The 19,962-nt window shown below is 38.0% G+C and overlaps 1 protein-coding gene across 2 annotated transcripts in view; it reads left to right on the plus strand.

The window, feature by feature from the left end:
• USP37 (ubiquitin specific peptidase 37) overlaps positions 1–15,487 on the plus strand; it is a 64,362-nt gene extending 48,875 nt beyond the window's left edge. The window contains exons 20-25 of one of the 2 annotated variants that reach the window (XM_081143429.1): positions 4,648–4,814; positions 7,994–8,054; positions 11,682–11,797; positions 13,425–13,494; positions 13,783–13,921; positions 14,630–15,487. In XM_081143429.1, the coding sequence (XP_080999555.1) occupies positions 4,648–4,814; positions 7,994–8,054; positions 11,682–11,797; positions 13,425–13,494; positions 13,783–13,921; positions 14,630–14,717 (641 nt within the window). In that variant the 3' untranslated portion in view covers positions 14,718–15,487. The remainder of the gene's footprint in view (positions 1–4,647; positions 4,815–7,993; positions 8,055–11,681; positions 11,798–13,424; positions 13,495–13,782; positions 13,922–14,629) is intronic. The other variant, XM_081143430.1, reaches the window with a different exon arrangement.
• Positions 15,488–19,962: the final 4,475 nt, after the last annotated feature.

Consider the following 19,962-nt stretch of genomic DNA (forward strand, 5'->3'; position numbering starts at 1 on the left):
GTGTTATGAAGGAAACATCCCTGTTCCTATTTAAGGCCAGTCCCTCCATTCATATCTAGAATCTCATTCACTTGTGCCTTCTGAAGACCTTCCCTCTTGAAATTACCTTCTTTCTTTACTGCATCATGTCTTTCTTCTCTTCTAAGTTATTTCTGTTGTGCCTTAGTTTCACCCATCTTTTAAAAACCCTCTTAGGATGTTATGTGCCCCCTTTCAGCTATACTTCAGCTACTGCCCCCTTCCTTTTCTCCCTTCACAGCAAAATTCTTTGAACGAATTGTTTAATTCATGCTCTCTACTTTTTTACCGCCTCCCCTTCTCTCCTCAACCCTTTCCAAATGGGCTTTCATCCTCACTACTCCACTAAAATGGTGTTTATCAAGTTTACATTAGCAGTATTTCACAATCTAACACTCCCTTCTTAACATTTAAAACTTTATAAATGTTTTTCTGTGAGCTTCCATCATACCATGCTTGTTGGAGATTTTTTCTTCCTACTAAACCAGCTGCTCATCATCAGAACTATAACTGTTGGAGTATTCCAGGACACTGTCCTTTGCTGTGTCTTCCTTTCTACTTAAGCTCTCTCCTTAAGTGATCTCATATGGTACCACAGCCTCACATACTGATGAAATATCAAATTCATATTTCTAGCCTTGATCTCTCCCCTGAGCTTTAAACTTATATGTTGAAATGCCTACTTGAAATGTCCGTTTGGCTATTTAATTTTTATCTCCGTCTTCCAAATATGCCTTCCCATAAATCAGGTTGCTCAGGCCAAAAAATATGTCTCCCTTGAGTTTTTGTTTTACTTTATACCTCACATTCAGTCCATCAATAAGTCCAATCAGCTTTACCTACAAAATATGTTCTGAACCCAGCCATTTATTAGCATCTTCATAGCTACAACTCTAGTCTTCCATCTCTCACCTGGGCCACCACAACTGACTCCTAATGTGTTTTCCTCCACTCTTACCCCCTACAGACCTTCTTTCATGAACAAAGAAGCTAAAGTAATCTTTCTGAAGCATAAACCACACTGTCACTTTTCTGCTTAAAACTTATTGTGGTCCAGCCGGCTTAGCTCAGTGGTTGAGCATCAACCTATGATCCAGGAGATCAAGGTTTGATTCCCAGGCAGGGCACATGCCCAGGTTGCAGGCTCCATCTCCAACAGGGGGCATGCAGGAGGCAGCCAATCAGTGACTCTCTCTCATTGATGTTTCTCTCTCTCTCTCCTTCTCCCTTCCTCTCTCTGAAGTCAATAAATAAAATATTTTAAAAAACAACAAAAACTTATTGTGACTTCCCATTACACTTAACCCAAGTTTTTTACATAGGCTATCTCACTTTCTTCCCTTTCACTCTACTGTTTTAGCCATACTGACACACTCTGTCCCTCAAATATGCTGATAAGCTCATTCTCATTTGAGAGCCTTTGCACTGAAGCTCCTTAGATGCAAGGGCCCTCTTGCCTTAATTATCACTATATCCCTGACTTCTACAACGGTACCTGGCACATAGTAGATTCCCAATAAATATTTGAGACCGAAGAGATTGGCTGGCTCATGAATCAACTGAATACTGGCTAAGTAAGGTTTTACTGTCTCCAAACACTAGCCAGAGGGAAGAATGTGTGCAGAGGCCCAGATATGAGAAAGATCGTGGCAAGTTAATGGACAGAAAAAAAGTTCAAAGTGAGCTATATAACTGGAGCATAGTGTCAAGGGGGAAAAGCAGGAGATAAGACTAGAGAGTTATGTAGTCACCAGTTTTTACATGGCTTAAAGCCATGTTTAGGAGTTTGGATTTTTATTTCAAAAGGCTTAGGAAGTTATTGAATAATTTTAAGCAAACAAGTATTTGATAAAGAATTGTATTTGAAAAAGATCATGCTGGCTGCAGCATAGCTTATAAATTAGAGAAGAACTGAAGTAATCTTGAGACCTGTTAGTAAGTTATTGCAGTAGTCCAGACCAAAAGTCAATGGTTCCCTAAGTCAAAGTTTTGGCATTAAAAAGAAAAAGTTGATGGATTCAAGAGACAGGAAAGAATGTTTATCTGATATGAGGGGTAAATGAGAAGTCAAAAATGACTCCTAGGTTTCTGTCTAAAAACAACATCTGTGTGGACAGTGATCCCATTCACTGAAATACAGAATGTAGTAAAGGAGCAGATTTTAGTTGGGGTGGGGGCAGAGGCAGATGAAATATTTAGTATGAGAATGTTGAGTTTTAGCACGTAGTTCCCTTTTAATCCATTGTGCAAATTCCTTAAAAGTGTTTTTCATGCCCCAGCCAGTTTTGCTTAGTGGTTAGAGTGTCGGCCCGTGGACTGAAGAGTCCCAGGTTCGATTCCGACCAAGGGCATGTACCTCGGTTGCAGGCTCCATCCCCAGCCAGGTTGGGGCCTGTGCTCCAGGAGGCAACCAATTGATTTCTGTCTCACAATGATGTTTCTCTTTCTCTCTCTCTCTCTCTCCCTTATCCTCTTCCCCTCTCTTTCTGAAAAGCAATGGAAAAAATATCCTCAGGTGGGGAATTTTTAAGTATATTTTATGGTCACATTTGTTCCCATAGATCTTAAGTAGTTTTTGTATTCATCTGGTAATATGTCCTAAAGACAAATATATATTAATTTTAGCATCTCAGTGTGAACTTTCTTGATTTGTTTGCTATCACATGGATTAATTGGTAGTATAATTCCTGGATTGTGTGAGGTACATTAGTACATTGAACGCTGAAAGTTATTGGTTAAGAAAAATTGTACCCGTCACCTTTTTTATATGACTTGATAATAAAAGTAGTAATACTCATCTTATGCCTTAAAATAGAAGCCTCAACTCCCAAATCTATGTTCCCCTTAAAATGCTCAACATCATCTAACTTTGAATGTCTCAGTTCCAAATTTCTAGAAGTAATCTGATTGGTTGACTCAAATATTTATTCCTGGTCCAGTAAGCTAAGGCCAGAGGGATGGGCAGAGTCATGTAGGCTTCAGAGCTGCCCCTTTCTGGCCATGGAAATGATCATTTCTCCCAGAATGGAGGACAGGAAGAAAGTATTGCCATCTCATCTCTAGTATAATTTTTTTAAATTGGGATCATACTGCTTTCTGTATTTAATATATCCTGAGTTTCTTGTCCTCTTTTAAGGAATATTGAGTTAGTTTTAGTAGTAAATATTTAGTCAGCTATTCAATACAGTTAAAAAGTGATGACTATTTGCTGATTAAAGAGTCTAAAACCAAGATGCTGTAAGCTTCAGAGTTGTCTGTGCTGTAGAAAAGTATCTATCATTTAAATGCTTAAAATGCAGTTTGGGGGCAGGTAAAGAGCATGTACTGACTTTAAAACTATATAAAATGAACCTGTAAAGGTAATATTGTTGATCAGTTAAATTTTTATTTTTTTTAACACAAGAATTTTCTTAACTTGCTAAGCTGAAAATTTTTGCTTTGGTAAAGTGTTTGAGATTAGGTAGATAGGTAGGTAGGTAGATAAAGTCCTCTTCTCCCCACATAACTTTAATACTTGCCAGTATTAAAAATTGTAATGAGCCCTGGCCAATGTGTCTCAATTGGTTGGAGCAATGTCCCATGCACCAGAAGCTCAAGGGCTCAGTTTCCAGTCAGGGCACATACCTAGGTTGCAGGTTTGCTCCCCAGTGAGGGCACATGCGGGGGTCAGGCAGCCACTGTGTCTCTCTCACATTGATGTTTATATCTCTCTTTCACCCCCCTCCCTCTCTCCCTCTCCTTCCCTTCCTCCCTCTCTAAAATCAATTAAAAATAAATAAAAGCCTCATTTTAAAAAAAAATGATAATGTTGTTGCACTCACAATTCAAATAACCAGAACAAAATCATGACCGTACTGTTTATCCCAGCTAGCCATAGTCTAGAGACTGAGAACGAACAAAAAGAAATTGATGATTAATTTTTTCTTATCTCCTTGGACAAATGTTCGAAACATACATTGTCATATACTTGTGTGGTACATGTGTTTATTACATATTACATATATATACTTTTTTTTTAATATGTTTTTATTCAGTTTTTTAGAGAGGAAAGGAGAAGAGGAGAGAGAGAAACATCAATTGGCTGCCTTCTGCATGCCCTCACCAGGGATAGAGCCCACAACCTGGGCATGTGCCCTCACTAGGAATCATACTGGCAACCTCTGGGTGCATGGGACGACGGTCAGCCAATTGAGCCGTACCACCAGTGCTATAGAATTCTTGATTCAGAATATGTACAAGGCTTACTTGATTATTAATGCAAAAACACTCATTTAACATACATTGTAATAAATGAGGAAATCTCATTAGCTATTTTTGGTTGACACAACTAGAGAGGGAAGGTGGTACTGGCATCTAGTTAATAGAGACCAGGAATGTTGCTAAACATTCTACAATGTATGGGACAGCCCCCAAAACTATGAAAAAATTTTCCCGTCCCCCCTAAAATATCAATAGTTCTGAGATTGAGAAATCCTAGTCTACATGTAGTAAGATGAAATTGTATGTCCCAAGCGAGCTGTGTATGAGATTGGGGTAAATTACTCTCTGAACAGTAGATGTCACTCTAAGTCCAGAGACTTCAGTTTATTAGAGAGGATTTCCCAGTTATGTTATGTTCTGTTTTCTCAGATCCAGCCAGATTTACTGAGATAACTAAAGACTGTGACGAGAATAAAGAAAACAAAACCCCAGAAGGATCTCAAGGAGAGGTTGATTGGCTTCAGCAGTATGATATGGACCGTGAAAGGGAAGAACAAGAGCTTCAACAGGCGTTGGCTCAGAGCCTCCAGGAGCAAGTAAGAGAGATTTATATTGCTACTTTCTCCATCCCTACCTTTCCCAAGAAATAGAATAGTAATAATAATAACTAATATGTGTTAAGCACTTACTATGTGTCAGGCATTGTTCCAGGTGATTTGAATACAGTGTCATTGATCCACCAAAACAAAATAAGAACTTCTTTGGGGCTTTGCATTGGGTTTGAAACAGAAACACTGATAGTCTTTCTGTTTTTGAAAATTCGAATGCAACAAAATATCTTGTTGGTTACCACCCATTACAATAATTCATTGCATGCTAAAGCAAAATGGGTTATTAGAGATTATCCTAGTCCAACCTTATTTTGCAAGCTGTAGAAACAACTAGTATAATACCATGGTTTTATCATTGATATTTTAAGGCAAAGTATTTGTTTTGGTCATTTTCTCACAATATGAGTCCTTTCCTATGAATTATTTGAATATAAAATTCTTAGGAATGTTACCCAAAATTTAGATTTTAGCCATATAGTTAACATTTATCTGCTCTTTTCTTTATGTAGTAATCTGTTCTTTAATTTTTAGTTCTTTATGTTTGTTATTTGCTAAAGCTGGCTGATTTGCACTGTTGCAGTCATCAAGGTATTTGACTAAAATGTGATGTTTTCATGCTTGTATAATCCTAGGCAATCCAAATCATGTTAGTAATAAAAATTTACCAAGACCCCCTAGAATGAATGCACAGTTTTAGTGTTTATAAACAATCAGGTAAGAAATCTAATTTCTCTAAAACAGTGGGCCTCAAGCTTAACTGCATATTAATATTACCTGGGAGTTTTAAAGAATACTGATGCCTGGCTTGTTCTGCCTCTCAAAAATTCTGATGTAATTGATCTGGGCTGTGATCTGGGCATCTAGATTTCTTAGTTTTCTTATTTTTTTTTAATAATTAGGATTTTTTTTAACTTCATCCCTTGATTCTATTGTGCAGCCAAGGTTGAAAACTGCTACTTTAAAACCATTTAAGAAGTACCTCCCTAGCTACCTTGTCATCAAAATATATATATGCCCAACTACTTTACAAGTAATATGTAGTGATCATTTGTTTTAGAAAACTTAGTTTTAATGTAAAAGACCAAGGCCTGATTTCTTTCTCTTTTTTTATCTTCACTCAAGCATACGTTTATTGATTTTTTTTTTTTAGAGAGAGAGAAGAAGGGGGAGGGAGAGAGAAGCATCAGTGTGAAAGAGAAACATCGATCTGTTACCTCCCATATGTGCCATGACCAGGCATCAAACCTGCAACCTTTTGGTGTATGATACGATGCAACTGAGTGAGCCACCCGGCCAGGGTGAGGTCTGATTTCTTAAGACTAGTACCTGGTAGTATTTCCTGTCAGCTGACCCAGTTAAAACTAACTTACAGGGTGGGGCAAAAGACGTTTACAGTTGTTCATATGGAAAATAATACAATAATTAATAAATACTAATACAAGAATAAACTCTGTGTTTCTCAAACTTATAACTGTAAGCCTACTTTTACCCAACCCTGTATTTTCCTCAGGTGTGAGGCTAGGATTATAAGATGAAGTTTCTTTAGTTGGTATGCCTGTATATTCTATTAATAACTAGAAGACTCTCTTTTTGGTTTCAGCATAGACTTTATATACTTGGATAATTTTAGTAATCTTATTTCCTCTTAGAGAATATCTATTGCTTTCTTAAACACAGTATTTATTGCTCCCAGTACTATGCAGAATAGCTCATTCTAAGTTTCTCATATACTTTAGTAACTTTAAAAACAAGTCCAGAATTGAGGAAAGTATAAAATAATTCTGCTTAAATTATATTTTTTTCTTTATTCATGTATTGTTTATAAGTTATCTTTTATGCGAAGATGAGGGAAATTTTTATCGTAAACATTTTTCTATTTTTGTAATTATTCCTCTAGTTGAGACATTTTCAGAGGTACTAATTTTTCTAAGAGAACCTCAGATGTATTAGAAAAGTAACAGTCAATAGCATTCATTAGTATTTACCAAGTATCTAATGTGTCTTGGTTTCTTCAGCAAGAACAAAAGTAGAAATCTGTGAATAATATCTTGTGGAAATATTGTTTCCTGCTGTCATAGACTTCAGGTCAGTGGTATACTAGAATCACAGCTCACTGTCAGCTCAGGAAAGCCAACTATACACACCTCTTTCCAACTCTGCATTCAGCACATTTTGGTTACTTAAGATTGGCCATACAGCCCTAGCCGGTTTGCCTCAGTGGTTAGAGCGTTGACCCTTGGACTCAAGAATCTCAGGTTTGCCCGGCTGGGCGTGGCTCAGCGGGTGAGCATCGACCTAGGATCCAGGAGATCAGGGTTCAATTCCCGGTCAGGGCACATGCCCGGGTTGTGGGCTAGGCAGCCGATCAATGACTCTCTCATCGTTGATGTTTCTATCTCTCTCTCTCTCCCCCTCCTTTCCTCTCTCTGAAATCAATAAAGATATGTTTAAAAATTAAAAAAAAAAAAAAAAATCTCAGGTTTGATTCCTGGTCAAGCGCATATACCTTGGTTGCAGGTTCCTCACCCTGGTCCAAGCTGGTGTGGTCCTGTGAGGGAGGCAATCAATAGGATGTGTCTCTCACATAGATGTTTCTTTCTCTCACTCTGTCTCTTCTCCCCCCACCTCTCCTCCGTCTCTTCCACTGTTTAGAAATTGATGGAGAAAATGTCCTAGGTGAGGATTAGAAAAAAAAAGATTGGCCATACATACTTCTTTCCAACACTACATTCAGTGTCTTGTTGGTAGCTTAAATTGGCCACGGTGGGAGCACTTATACCATGGATATTAGTAAATACTGTAAATCAGAGGAGAGAAAAGAGAGCAGTTTGCAAGGTATCTGCTATATATGCCAGGTATTTCATACATGGAAGAAGAAAGGGGATTTAATGTCACATTGAATGGCTTTTGGTTGCAAGCCAAATGTCACTGACTAGAAGAGATGGCATTTAAGCCTTTCTTTTAACCCCCAAGGTTGTGTTTTAGGAGGACATTGTAGGAAAAAGTAAAGAACTTTTCCACATCCTTCAGTAGGTCATATTCCAAGCATCCACAAAATTATGGAACATATTAGCAACTATTTCTAGAGGAACTGATTTTATCATCACTAAGTAAGTTTAATCAATACCTGTTTAAGTACCTGAGTTTCGTTCTTGTCCCTTTAGGAGGCTTGGGAACAGAAAGAAGATGACGACCTCAAAAGAGCTACAGAGTTAAGCCTTCAAGGTGTGCAGATTATTTTAATTTTTTTTTAATGGTGAAATGTATCATATAGAGAAGAGCATGTAAAATGTTTGTTTTTAGTAACAACAAATTTGAACACCTCCCAGGTAAAGAAATAGAACCTTAGAAGTTACCTAGATGCCCCTTCCCTCCTCTTCCCTCCCAGAGGGAGCCACTATTCTTTTTTTTTGTTGTTGTAAGAGAACATTTATTTGGTTGAATTACAAAGGTGGAAGAAGTAATTCCTAGAAGAAATGGGTTTAGGAAACAAGTTATAGAGGCAAAGGGAGGACCCTTGGAGCTTGGGAGTGAGGAAGCTAATAGTAAAGCACCTGGTGGGAAGAGGAGGGAAAGGCATGGAGGTGCTCCCAGGAGGGAGGGGAGCCACTATTCTAATGTTTGTATTCATTAGTAGCTTGCTTTTTAAAAAAAAGTAGTATTTGTCTGTAACCCATCTAGACGAAAGAGCCATACTTCCACTGTTAAGACTCCTGGGAAAAGATAAGGTGGCTTCAGTTACCCTGTGAATTTACAAGAGCTCACTCTGGGGAAGTCAGTGGGCAGTTATGAGTGAGTATTCAGAAGCATAAGGTTCATCATAGTCATGGAATTTGGCAGAATTAATATATGAACCAGGCGCTGCAAATCCACAGGGACATGTAATCACAGGAAGTGAGCTAACTCTTTATTTTCTGTTTATAAGATTATTGTGGTCTTCCTCCAACTTTCAGAAATAGATCAAAGCAGAATATTTTGATGATATAAAATGAGTGTTCTAGGCTGGTCTAGATACCATGACAGGGAGGAAAGAGCAAGAATTTGAGACATGGTTGAGACAACTACAAATAAGAATTCAAGCTAAGCTCACCCAGGCATTCTGTCCTCAGATTAAAAAGATGGTACTATCACCTGACCAGCATGGCTCAGCAGTTGAGCATCAACCTATGATCCAGTAGATCGAGGTTTGATTCCTGGTCAGGGCACATGCCTGGGTTGCGGGCTGGATCCCTAGTAGGGGGCGTGCAGGAAGCAGATGGTACTATGGTGGTGATGATGGCTGTGTCAAGTCCTGTTGCTCCAGTCTGGACTGGTTGCCCCCTCTTCACCATGCACAGCCATCTAAGAGCTCCCTAATCATTCTCTTCGGAATTCCCTCTGATTCTTTCCTCTATTAGAATTCCCCATTTCCTCCTCTCACTCTTCTTCATTCTTGGTCTACTTGTACTTTGGTAGAGACCACCCCTAATAGTTTTCTTCAAAAAGATGGGATTTGACTTAGATTTTTTTGGAACTGTGCAAGTTTTATTCTGCTCTAGTATTTTATTAATAGTCTGTCTAACTATAGAATTCCAGATTTGCAGTCATTGTGAAAGCTTTGTTTCCTGCCAATTTCATGCTGCTGGGCAATGGGAAAAGTCTTGTTTCAGGGTTGCTGTATGAAAAGTCTAAAGCTGTTCGTTTTTTATCCTGGTGTGACCTCTTTTTTTTCTGAAAGCTAGGAGGATCTTCTCTTTGTTTTTGCTGTGGTGAAGTTTCACAGTGATATGCATTGATGTGGATCTGTTTCATCTGCTTTGCAGGGCACTTGATGAATCATTTTAATCTAGAAACATGTCCTTGAATTCTAAGGAATTTTCACAGATTTCCTCCCTTCTTCTCTTTCTCTTCCTATTATCCAGACTTCCTAGTATAGTCCTTTAAATTTTCGTATCTCTTCAGTTTTTCATCTTTTTGTCATTTTACTCTGTGAGAATTTTTTCCAACCTTATCTCCAACTCCAAAACTACTTTTGAATGTTTTTATTTCTATATTCCTAATTTTAAAAAACTGCTTTGTTTTGTGAATGTTCCTTTTTTATATTTTTGTTTGTTTTGGCTTGGTTTGTTCACGGAAATAATACCATCTCAGTTCTCTGAGGATATTAAATATAGTTCATTTGTTTATTTCAAGTTTACTATCGTTGAATAGCTTCTTTCTCCTCCAGATTGCTCTGTCCTCTGTTTATTATGGTCTTTATATTTCTTGTTAGAGGCTTTCCTCAGGTGTCTAGTAATCCTTGACTGTCAGCTCATGGTTAAGAACAGGGGACTAAAAGATGATTGGACACTGAACACATGCATAGCTGGGCTAGTCAACTTTTGAGTTTATAGGGTGGGACTGTTTGGGGGATGAGGTTAATATTTTATCCTTTCTTTTGGGCTGGTCAGATTCCTAAAGAAGGGTTTTCTAATCTCTTGCCTTTGCCTGGAGGTAAAAGATGTGGCTGCCAGAGTTCTGAAAGCCAAGTACAGGACTAGGGCTGCGGTGGAGGATATGTGTGCATCTTCTTCACTGTGCAGGCTGTCATTTACTCCTGCTTTCAGTATGGTGTGCATGGCCGTCCCCGTGCCTGGCACCCCCAATCCAGAGACCGTTGTACCCTCTCCACGGAAGAAAGCTCCAGACTGTATTTATCCTAGCAGCATGGCAAGGGGCAGAGTGGATTCTAGGAGTCTGCTTCTCAAATAACTTTCACCTAATCCTTATTTTTATCCCCTGCTTAGCCTCCGGTTTCAGAGGTACCTGGTATTTCCAAGTTGTATGTCTTTTGAAGATTCGTTGATGTAAATTGGATTGGTTCTCAATTTTTTTCTATTACTGGCTTAGGATTTGGCTTTGGCTTTCTCGGATCTGCTAAGTCTGTCACCCATCTACTTTCAAATTCAGAATTTTGAGGCCATAGTATTTTTTCCTGTTCTTCCCATTCTTAGATGTTAATTTCCTTTAAACAACTCTATATTGTGATTTTATTGGAATTAACTATATTTTAAAGCAAAGAGCCATTTATGTACAAATGCTCCTGTGATTATTTAAAGCCATTATAAAGATGATTCTTCCAGTCGAAACACATTATTAAAGAAAAAAAATGGATCTTGGATTTGTTTGTATAATGTATTTTGTGTGAAATTTAAGAGTTAAAGGTTGAATTTTCTTTAGTTTTGTTAAATTTCAAAAAAATTATTTAAGCCCGGCTGGGCGTGGCTCAGTGGTTGAGCATCGACCTAGGATCCAGGAGATCAGGGTTCGATTCCCTGTCAGGGCACATGCCTGGGTTGCGGGCTGGGCAGTCGATCAATGACTCTCTCATCATTGATGTTTCTATCTCTCCCCCCCCTTTCCTCTCTCTGAAATCAATAAAGATATGTTTTTAAAAAAAGATTATTTAATATTAAAGGGAATGAAAGGATATTGACCTTTTTATAGTCTCTTTTCTGTGAGATAATTTATTTTTGCTGGTGTTGCCTACAATATGCACCGTGTACTTCAGAATGGTTTATATAATATCGAGTTTAATAAAATTGAATTATCTTTAAAATTATACTCTCCTCTTCACTTTTATTTCTTATGTGAGTTACATTCCTTTCATATAAATATATTTAAAAGGAAAAGGAGCAGTTCTTTTCCAGATACCTGGTACTTGAATTGTTGGTCCCCGGGGTGGGCTGGGTAAATGGGAACCCTAATAATAATGTGTGTTGTTTTCGTAGGGTGATAAAATGTGTACTCAAGCTGTTGTTTTTTCCCCTTCCTAATCATCTCTTTATGTCTATTCCAAGAAATTTTACAAAACTCTGTCTTTGTGTTCTTCAGAGTTTAACAACTCGTTTCTGGATTCATTGGGTTCTGATGAGGACTCTGGGAATGAGGATGTTTTGGATATGGAGTACACAGAAGCTGAAGCTGAGGAACTGAAGAGAAATGCTGAGGTAGGTGACATTCTGTTCCCTGAGTAGCACTGGTCAGATGGTCAATATTGCTCCTGCTCTTCATCTTCACAGGCCCCACTGTCAGTTTCCATTGCAGGTGCATTTCTGCCCCTTCGGCAGCCATCAAGTGGTCTTCACTTTCTCTTGTCCTTTGCTCCTCATTTCTTTCAAGATTCAAAACAAAATGGAACAAAAACAGAAATACATCCTGACCACCTTATGTGCAGTTAGGTAAAACTGAGTAATATGGCTCTCAAAGTCATATGTGTATTAAATCACCTTACAGGTTCTACCGAAACTGTAAAAACTATTGAATTAATAATGTTAACTAGAACACATTGGAATCTTTCATCTATCTTTTTTCTTGTTTTTCAAATTTTTTGTAGTTTTAATTACCCAGGATTCAACTGTCCTAACTAAACTACTTTTACGTTTTACTGTATTCTTTTCTCATCCCTATGCCCCCACATATGCTTTTAAAAAGCCATAATAGCCCTGGCCAGTGTTGCTCAGTGGTTAGAGTGTCGGCCTGCACACCGGAGGGTCACAGTTCAATTCCCAGGCAAGGGCACGTACCTGGGTTGCAGATCCGATCCCCAGCCCCGGTCGGGGAGTGTGTGGGAGGCAACCAATCGATGTGTCTCTGTCACATGGATGTTTGTCTCTTTCTCTCTCTCTCTCTCTCTCTCTCTCTCTCTCTCCCTCCCTCCCTCTCCCCTCCTCCCACCCTCTCCCCCCACCCCCACTCCTCCCTTCCATTCTCTAAAATCAATGGAAAAAATATCCTCGCTCCTTGGGTGAGGATTAAAAAAAAAAAATTTAATGAAAAAGCCATAACATTAGTACAGTTTTTATCCTGTTTGTTAAAGACTAAGTATAAGCATTTTATTTTTAATGGCTGTGCTATATCCCTCAAATGAATATAGTATTTATTTTAATTTTATGAATATTTTAATGATTTCTGGTTTACATATAGCTATATTTGTTCCCCAAATTGTAGCTAATAGTGCTGCATCAGTGCAGGAATATCTTTCAGTTTTGTTTTATTTTTTTACTGACAATATTTTAATAGCATTTTTAGAAATATTTAAAATATAAATATTCACCCATAACCCCTATAGCCTCATAGCATCTCTTCATCTTTTCATTCTGTTTTTCAGTACTTAACCATTAACATACCTATTTTTATAGATCTATGGTTATTATGTGCGTTTATGTGGGTTTGAAAAACAAGTTATTATGTTGGTGACCCACATGATTTTTTAAATAACTGAATTGAACTGTATTTTTTAAATAACTGTATTGTATTGAGTTGCTATACCACTAACTGTTTAGCTATTATTGGGCCTATTGTTAGTTCTAACTTTTTGTTATTAAAAATAATGCTACAGTAAAAAATTTTATACATGTACTCTTTTCTTCTTTTGAATTATTTTTTTTTGGATACATTCTTAAGTGAGAGTAGAATCCTTGGGTCAAAAGATGTGAACAGTACCAACCACTGTATATTTTATTGAATCTGACTACACACACACTCTCAACCATGTCCACTTTGATCATTTAAATGTAGTGTTTTGCTTTTTATTCCAATGAGGAGTTAAAAGTCATGCCCACTTCTGTTTTCCAGACAGGATATCTTCCTCATTCCTATCGGCTCATCAGCGTGGTCAGTCACATTGGTAGCACTTCTTCTTCAGGTAAATGGGCAAAATTATTTCAGCATTTAATAAGTGAAGTAGCCAGCATTTCCTCCTTACTAGGGTGCTCTGTGCTTAGCTTTGTGAGGTAAAAGTTGAATCTTCAAGAAAAACTTTGAAGTCTTTTGTCAAAAAGTTGTCCTGGTGTAGTATATTTCTCCCTTAAATGTTCACACTTGTTTTTTGAATGATTTTTAGAAACTTCTGTGGGAGTAAGTTAGATAGGGTGGCTGTTTCTGTCTCTGAAACTTCCTGTACCTGAGAAAAATTCAAGTTTGTTTATTTCAGGTCATTACATTAGTGATGTGTATGACATTAAGAAGCAGACGTGGTTTACTTATAATGACCTAGAGGTATCTAAAATCCAAGAGGCTTCCGTGCAGAGCGATCGGGATCGGAGTGGTTACATCTTCTTTTATATGCACAAGTAAGAAACTTTCCCAGTCTGAAGCCGTGGGCTATAAATTACCCAACTCTTTCTTCTTCCTTTAAAAATAAAATGTTCTCATCACTTAATTGGTTGATAATTTTTGGTTTTGTTATCTTTGCTTAGGGCTCATGTCTTATTTCCTTATAAGTCCAGAATATTTTCTCTCTTAACTCAGCATTAATTACTCATCACATAGTCGCATCTAGGTATGGAACTTAAGACTGGTTTATGATAGAAGCTGTGTCTTAGCATAAACCTTTTTGGTCTTCTAGTTGTATCAACTAGAAGATCTGAGTTATATCGATGGAAACTACATAATATTTTTATGAAAGCTGGCTCTTGCTAGTGTTCTCAAAAATCAGTACTTGGGTCCGGCCAGCGTGGTTCAGGTGTTGAGCATCGAACTTAGGATCCAGGAGATTGAGGTTCGATTCCTGGTCAGGGCACATGTCTGGGTTTCGGGCTTGATCCCCAGTAGGAAGTGTGCAGGAGGCGGCCGATCAATGACTCTCTCATCATTGATGTTTCTCTCTCTCTCCCCCTCTCTTCCTCTCTCTGAAATCAGTAAAGACATTTAAAAAAAAAAAAACAATTAGCACTTAGGGTTAAGATGGTGATCAAATGGGATTATGCAGGCTTTATCAGTATTTTCTGTCTGTTCTTTGGCTTTGCTCATTGAATGCTTATTTTTTGTTTTATTTTAAGGGAGATCTTTGATGAGCTGCTGGAAACAGAAAAGAACTCTCAGGCACTCAGCATGGAAGTGGGGAAGACCACTCGTCAGGCCTCATGAGGAACAAACCCCGGGGTTGGCAGTGTGCACTGCATACTCTCCCTTACTGTCAGCCATCTCACCTTTCCTCCGCCTGAAGAGAGTTTTGAACTCTACTTGATGCAGGAGCAACAAACAGCTCAGGGCCAAACCAAAAGACAGAAATTGCAATTATGTGGAAAGCTCCATGCTAACTGTTTTATGGAAACTTTGGTCTCACCTCTATAGCTGATTATCCTCTTTTTCTCCTACGAGAGTAGCACTTCCTTTTGTCTTAGAAATTCTTGTTGTAAATATATATATATGTACATACACACATATATGTGGAATGATTGGAGCCTTAAAGAGTTAGGATGAGCCACCAGAGTATACCTGCTCAAAATCAGTAGCACAGCAGTTTGGAGAAGAAATGAAGTTGTCCAAGAGCCCATTCACCTGAGAAATGTGTGCAGATATACATATCAGTTGGCATTTAGCTTTTATGTTCCTTGAGTAGTCTCACTCAAGTCTGTGTAATCTTTCATGTGTGTTTCTTATTAGTAAAGTTCACTGGAAAACCAGCTCTCCGTGTTACACTAATGACAGCTTGTCCTCCTTGCAAAGGAGGGGCATTTCTGCCACCTGACTTGGGGGGCTTTTTTAAAAAAAATTCATGGATTTGTAATGCTTTTGCTGTTTACATGCAGTCCCAAGAAATGATGGATTGTTGTTGGTGCTTAGAATGTGTTAAGGTCCCACATTGGTATTTATTGTACACTTTGTATTTTCTTTAAAGAGATTCTTTCACACACTATGTTCATTGTATATCATTTACATTATAGTGGAGAAGATAGAATCTTTTTTTTTTTTTTCCTGTATCATTCTTCTCTGGAGCAAGCATTATCCTATCTGAGTTCAATCAAAACTTTAAGAGGTAGGAAAATAATATTGTCCCAGTTGGGACTCCCCAGCAAGGATCCTTAAGGATGAGGAAGAATGCTAGGATCTCTGTCTCTCAAACAGAGTGGTCAAGAGGAGTGTTCTTGTGTTAAAAGCTGAAGCTCTGGACCACTATAGCTAAAAGCCCTACTACAGTGTGAAATAAATACATGAGCTAGAGGATAGAGCTTGAACGTTTAACCATTCGCTGTCTGGCTTTGCCCTTAAAACAGGGTGAGAGTTAAAGTGTGATTGGTTTAGGTAATCCCAAGAACTAACATAACAAAGGTGCATAATGTATTTATCCTACTTTTTAGGTGCTTGGAGTTGAGGTTAGTGGAAGTACAGCATTAATTGCTGCATTAGTCACTTAGCTGACATAATCAGCTTGGTTAAGCAGCTTCTGAAACCATATAAAGAATGAGTTTGAGAGTAGAATTCTGTCCAAAAAATAATTTTGTAAGCCTAGGGATCATTAGGATCATACAGAGTTAAATACAGCAATCTGAAACCTTCACTATTTTGTTTTTCTTTTTCTTTTTTCCTTTTGTTGTAAACAAGATTAGCGTTTGGAAGTAGAGAGAAAACCATATCTGGTTTTCAAGGGGAGAAAACATTGTAAAGTTCATTATCACAGAAGATGCAACATCTTTTCTGGAAAATTGCATTAAGAGAGCTCCAGCCCCACTCTTGAAACTTGGATGTGTTCTGATGTAGTAACCTTTTCTAAAATTTTGAATCTTTAGATTATAAACAGCCCCAGTACTTTTGCTTAACTACCGATAAAAGCTTTGCCTTTTACCATTTACTTAGATGTTACTCTAGTGAACATTCCAAATGGTGCGGTGGTAGGATATGCAGTAGTAGTGTCAAGCAGAGGAAAATATTTCTTTTAAAAATTAACTGCTTATGTTTTATTTCCACTGGGGAGCCTTTTTTTTTCCCCTCAAAAATAACTGGTTTTTCTCATACAAGTGAAGTGGTGATCAAATTCTTTAGCTATTTATTATTTCTCTTCCCTGTGTCTGTATTTGGGAGCTTTGAGAGGCGATGTTAAAAATGATTGGGAATGATTTGAAGTGAGGGGTACATTCGGGCATCTTAAAAAAAATGAGAAATAATGCCATAAGCCTAGATTGCCCATGAAGTTCCCTCGTTGACTTGCCTTTCATAGCTTGTGTGTGGTGTACGGTTTAGAAGCACTCTTGGCTCAGAAACCTAATTCAATTTCATCTTCATGCCTTGGGCAGGACTTGTTAGTTGAATGAATACAGGTTACTGGGGTAGATGAGTTATCTCACTGAATTTTCCTTGATAGCTGTTCATTGATAGCTGCTCAGTCTTCTCCTCTCCCTTTACTCCTTTAACTATTACTCCTTTTCAAAGTTACTTTCTTGTTTTGGTTTAGTGAAGGAATAACTAAACAGATGGAGATTTTATCTGGACCATGTTGATGGAGTTCATTGTTTTGGTTTTTGTTTTTGAGCTGACTGTATATATTTAAAAATTATAAGTAGGTAATATTTTTTGTGCAGTATGATCAGTTTGCTCAGAATCGGGAGGGCGGAGCATTTGGTATGTTGTGCCAAGAAGGGACAACTTAAATAGGGACAGAGTGCTTCAGTCCCAGGCAGCCTGCACAATAACTTTCCTATTGAAAATAGCACATGTGGTTACATTACTCTAAAGGACATTGAATTGGAACTTGACAGCACTTAGTTCTGCACACAACTGATCTTAATTGGATTTTTTGAAAGGGAAAACTGAAATTCAAACATACTGATTTTTGTCAGGTAATGATATAACGGAGAATTGGAAGGTTGCATGTAGCCAGATGCTCTCTCTCATCACTTTAGTAGCCATGGCTATAATTTAAGCCTGTGAGAAGATAGACTGTTTTGTGGGCAAAATATTTATGTGTGTGTGCACACTCACAAGTTTTGTTTCAACAGGCTAGAAAAGAAGCAAACCCATGATGACTTGTTCTATTTATATTTTTATTCCAAACACTATTTGTTTACTTGCCATGCTCTGTTAATTGGAGGCCTGATTTAATGGCTCAGTAGCAAATGTAACAAATGTAAATGTGTTTACATTTTAAGAAGTGTGCAGTGATACCTAAATATCAGCTAACTCTAGGAGGCAAACATTAAACTACACATTTCTTTCTCTCTTTGATCTAGTGTAAAATTCTTTTAAAAGAGAAGCTTTAAGAATTAAAACCTCAGCAAGTGAATTCCTGACTTGACTTACCCTTCCATACTGTGGTTACCATTATATAACTATATAAATATAGTTACAGCTATAGATATAGTTGTATAATGAAAACTTTGAAAACACTTAAAGAAATTCTTGGCAGTGTCTCATATATAGTTAGTTGATCGTTGTGAGTGTAGAGAGAGCATGGGGGATGGGGCGGAAACGCAGAAAGAAGGTAGTTTATAAACTCATTTGTGATCTGAAAAGAGATTATATTAAATGAAAACATTACCCTTCTCGTTCACTCTTCTCTCTCCTCTGAAATGACACAGTGATGCTTTTGGTCATCCAGTCTTTCTTTTGCCCTGTTTGATTTAATTGACCCCCTTAGGCAGTGTTTTAAGTCAGGAAAACAGCTAGATCTCCAAGTACATGTGGATCTTGTATCTATATGGAGATTTTTAGAAAAAGCAACAACCCAGTACCAGTTACAAGTCACATAAAAGTGTCCCCCGAAAACAGATGTCTTTTTCCTTCCCCCATCGTTTTACACTGAGTAATTGCTCTCTTTAAATGTGTACGAAAACCAGATTTCTGACCTCTAACATCTTTCTAACGCATTATTTCAAAATCCTAATTTTGTCTCTAGTAATAGGTCTTACTAGCATCTGAAGAAATTTTGTTTTTAATTGGGAAACTATAGTTTGTTAGGCCTTGAGAGCTGTGTGACAATTCTTTTGCTGTGTCTCACACCACAATCATTGATTCCTATGGCATGTGTTGATTACTAGGCTTCAGGCAGTCTCTTTGGTTGTATCATATTTATGAACAGTAAGTGTTCCTTTCCATGTGTGCTAAGTGTCTGAGGTTTTGAAGTTGTAATAAAAAGTGTGCCAGGATGAATATAAGCAATTGATTTAGGTAACATTGGATTTAAAGTATAGAGGTTCAAAGAATAGGAGTGTACACTGGCGTAAGAAATAGAGTGGATTGAGGGTCTGGATCAGAACCCAAGTTCATTAGGCCAAAATGCCAAAACAAGAGCAGTCAACTGGACTGCTCTGTTTCAAGAATGGGGGAGGGGGTGCGAAGAGTGACCGCATGTGGTTGTACATACCTCTGGTCCCCAGGTTTCCTTCCCTCTGACTGCTCTGGCCTGTTAGTATTTATTTATGCTACAGAAAGGAAAACAGAAGTAAGCTTCCTACACTTTGCCTAATTGAGCCACTACCAGGTTTGCTGGCAGCTTGGGCCATATTATCTGTGAGGTGATTTTCTTTGTGTTCAGAGTGACTTCTGATTCTAATTCTTTATGTTTTGTTTTGTATGGAGCGGCACTTTATCTGTGTTTTAGCAGAACTGTTCCTCTGTATCCTTTACAGTTTTTTCTTGTTTTGGTTTCCTTTTTAAATTATGCATAGAGTTTCTTTGTGTGCGAAATTAAAGCCTTTATTAACCTTGTGTTGGTTCAACTTATTTCTGAAAAGGACATATTCTTGCAGACACTTAACAACAGTTGTTGAAGTTGTGGGAATCACTTTCTGTTGGCCTTCAAACTTGGACTTCCATGCAGCACTGTTAAACCCGAAAGGAAATGGGATGGTAAACCAACGTGTGCCCTCAGTGAGTTCCCGTTGTTTTCATCTGAGGAGCCAGGGAAACTGCAGAGGTTCTGAATAATAGTTTATAAACCCAGCATTGGCCTTGGCTATGCTCTTCCTCTGCCTTATTCAGAGTACCAGAGAGGGAGTGAAATGGCATTGCGTAGCTTACCTGTCTAAGCCTCAAGCCTAGACCCAGTGAATGTATGTGGTGCTCTCACTGGGGACAGGTTAGTGAGTTCTGAAACCTCCTACTAAGGCCATTGAACTCTTTCAAAGAAGGGATCCCCTTCAGCTTTCCACCCGAGGAGGGTAATGAGGAAAGCATATGTGAAAAGGAAAAACCGTTCCTCTGGGAAAGATGTAAAATTGAAAAATGCCTCAGCCCATCTGTCATTGATAAAAAGCCTGTGGAAGACTAGACCAAGTGTTCCCTGGAGTGTTTGGCTGCTCTTCTAAGAAGGGGAAGCTCTAAAACAGGATGGTTAAAGTAATGCCACACTCCAGAATAGAAATAATGCAACTGCCATCTTTTTTTTTTTTTTTTT

This window comes from Miniopterus schreibersii, assembly GCF_964146895.1.
Source record: "Miniopterus schreibersii genome assembly, chromosome: 7".
NCBI lineage: Eukaryota > Metazoa > Chordata > Mammalia > Chiroptera > Miniopteridae > Miniopterus > Miniopterus schreibersii.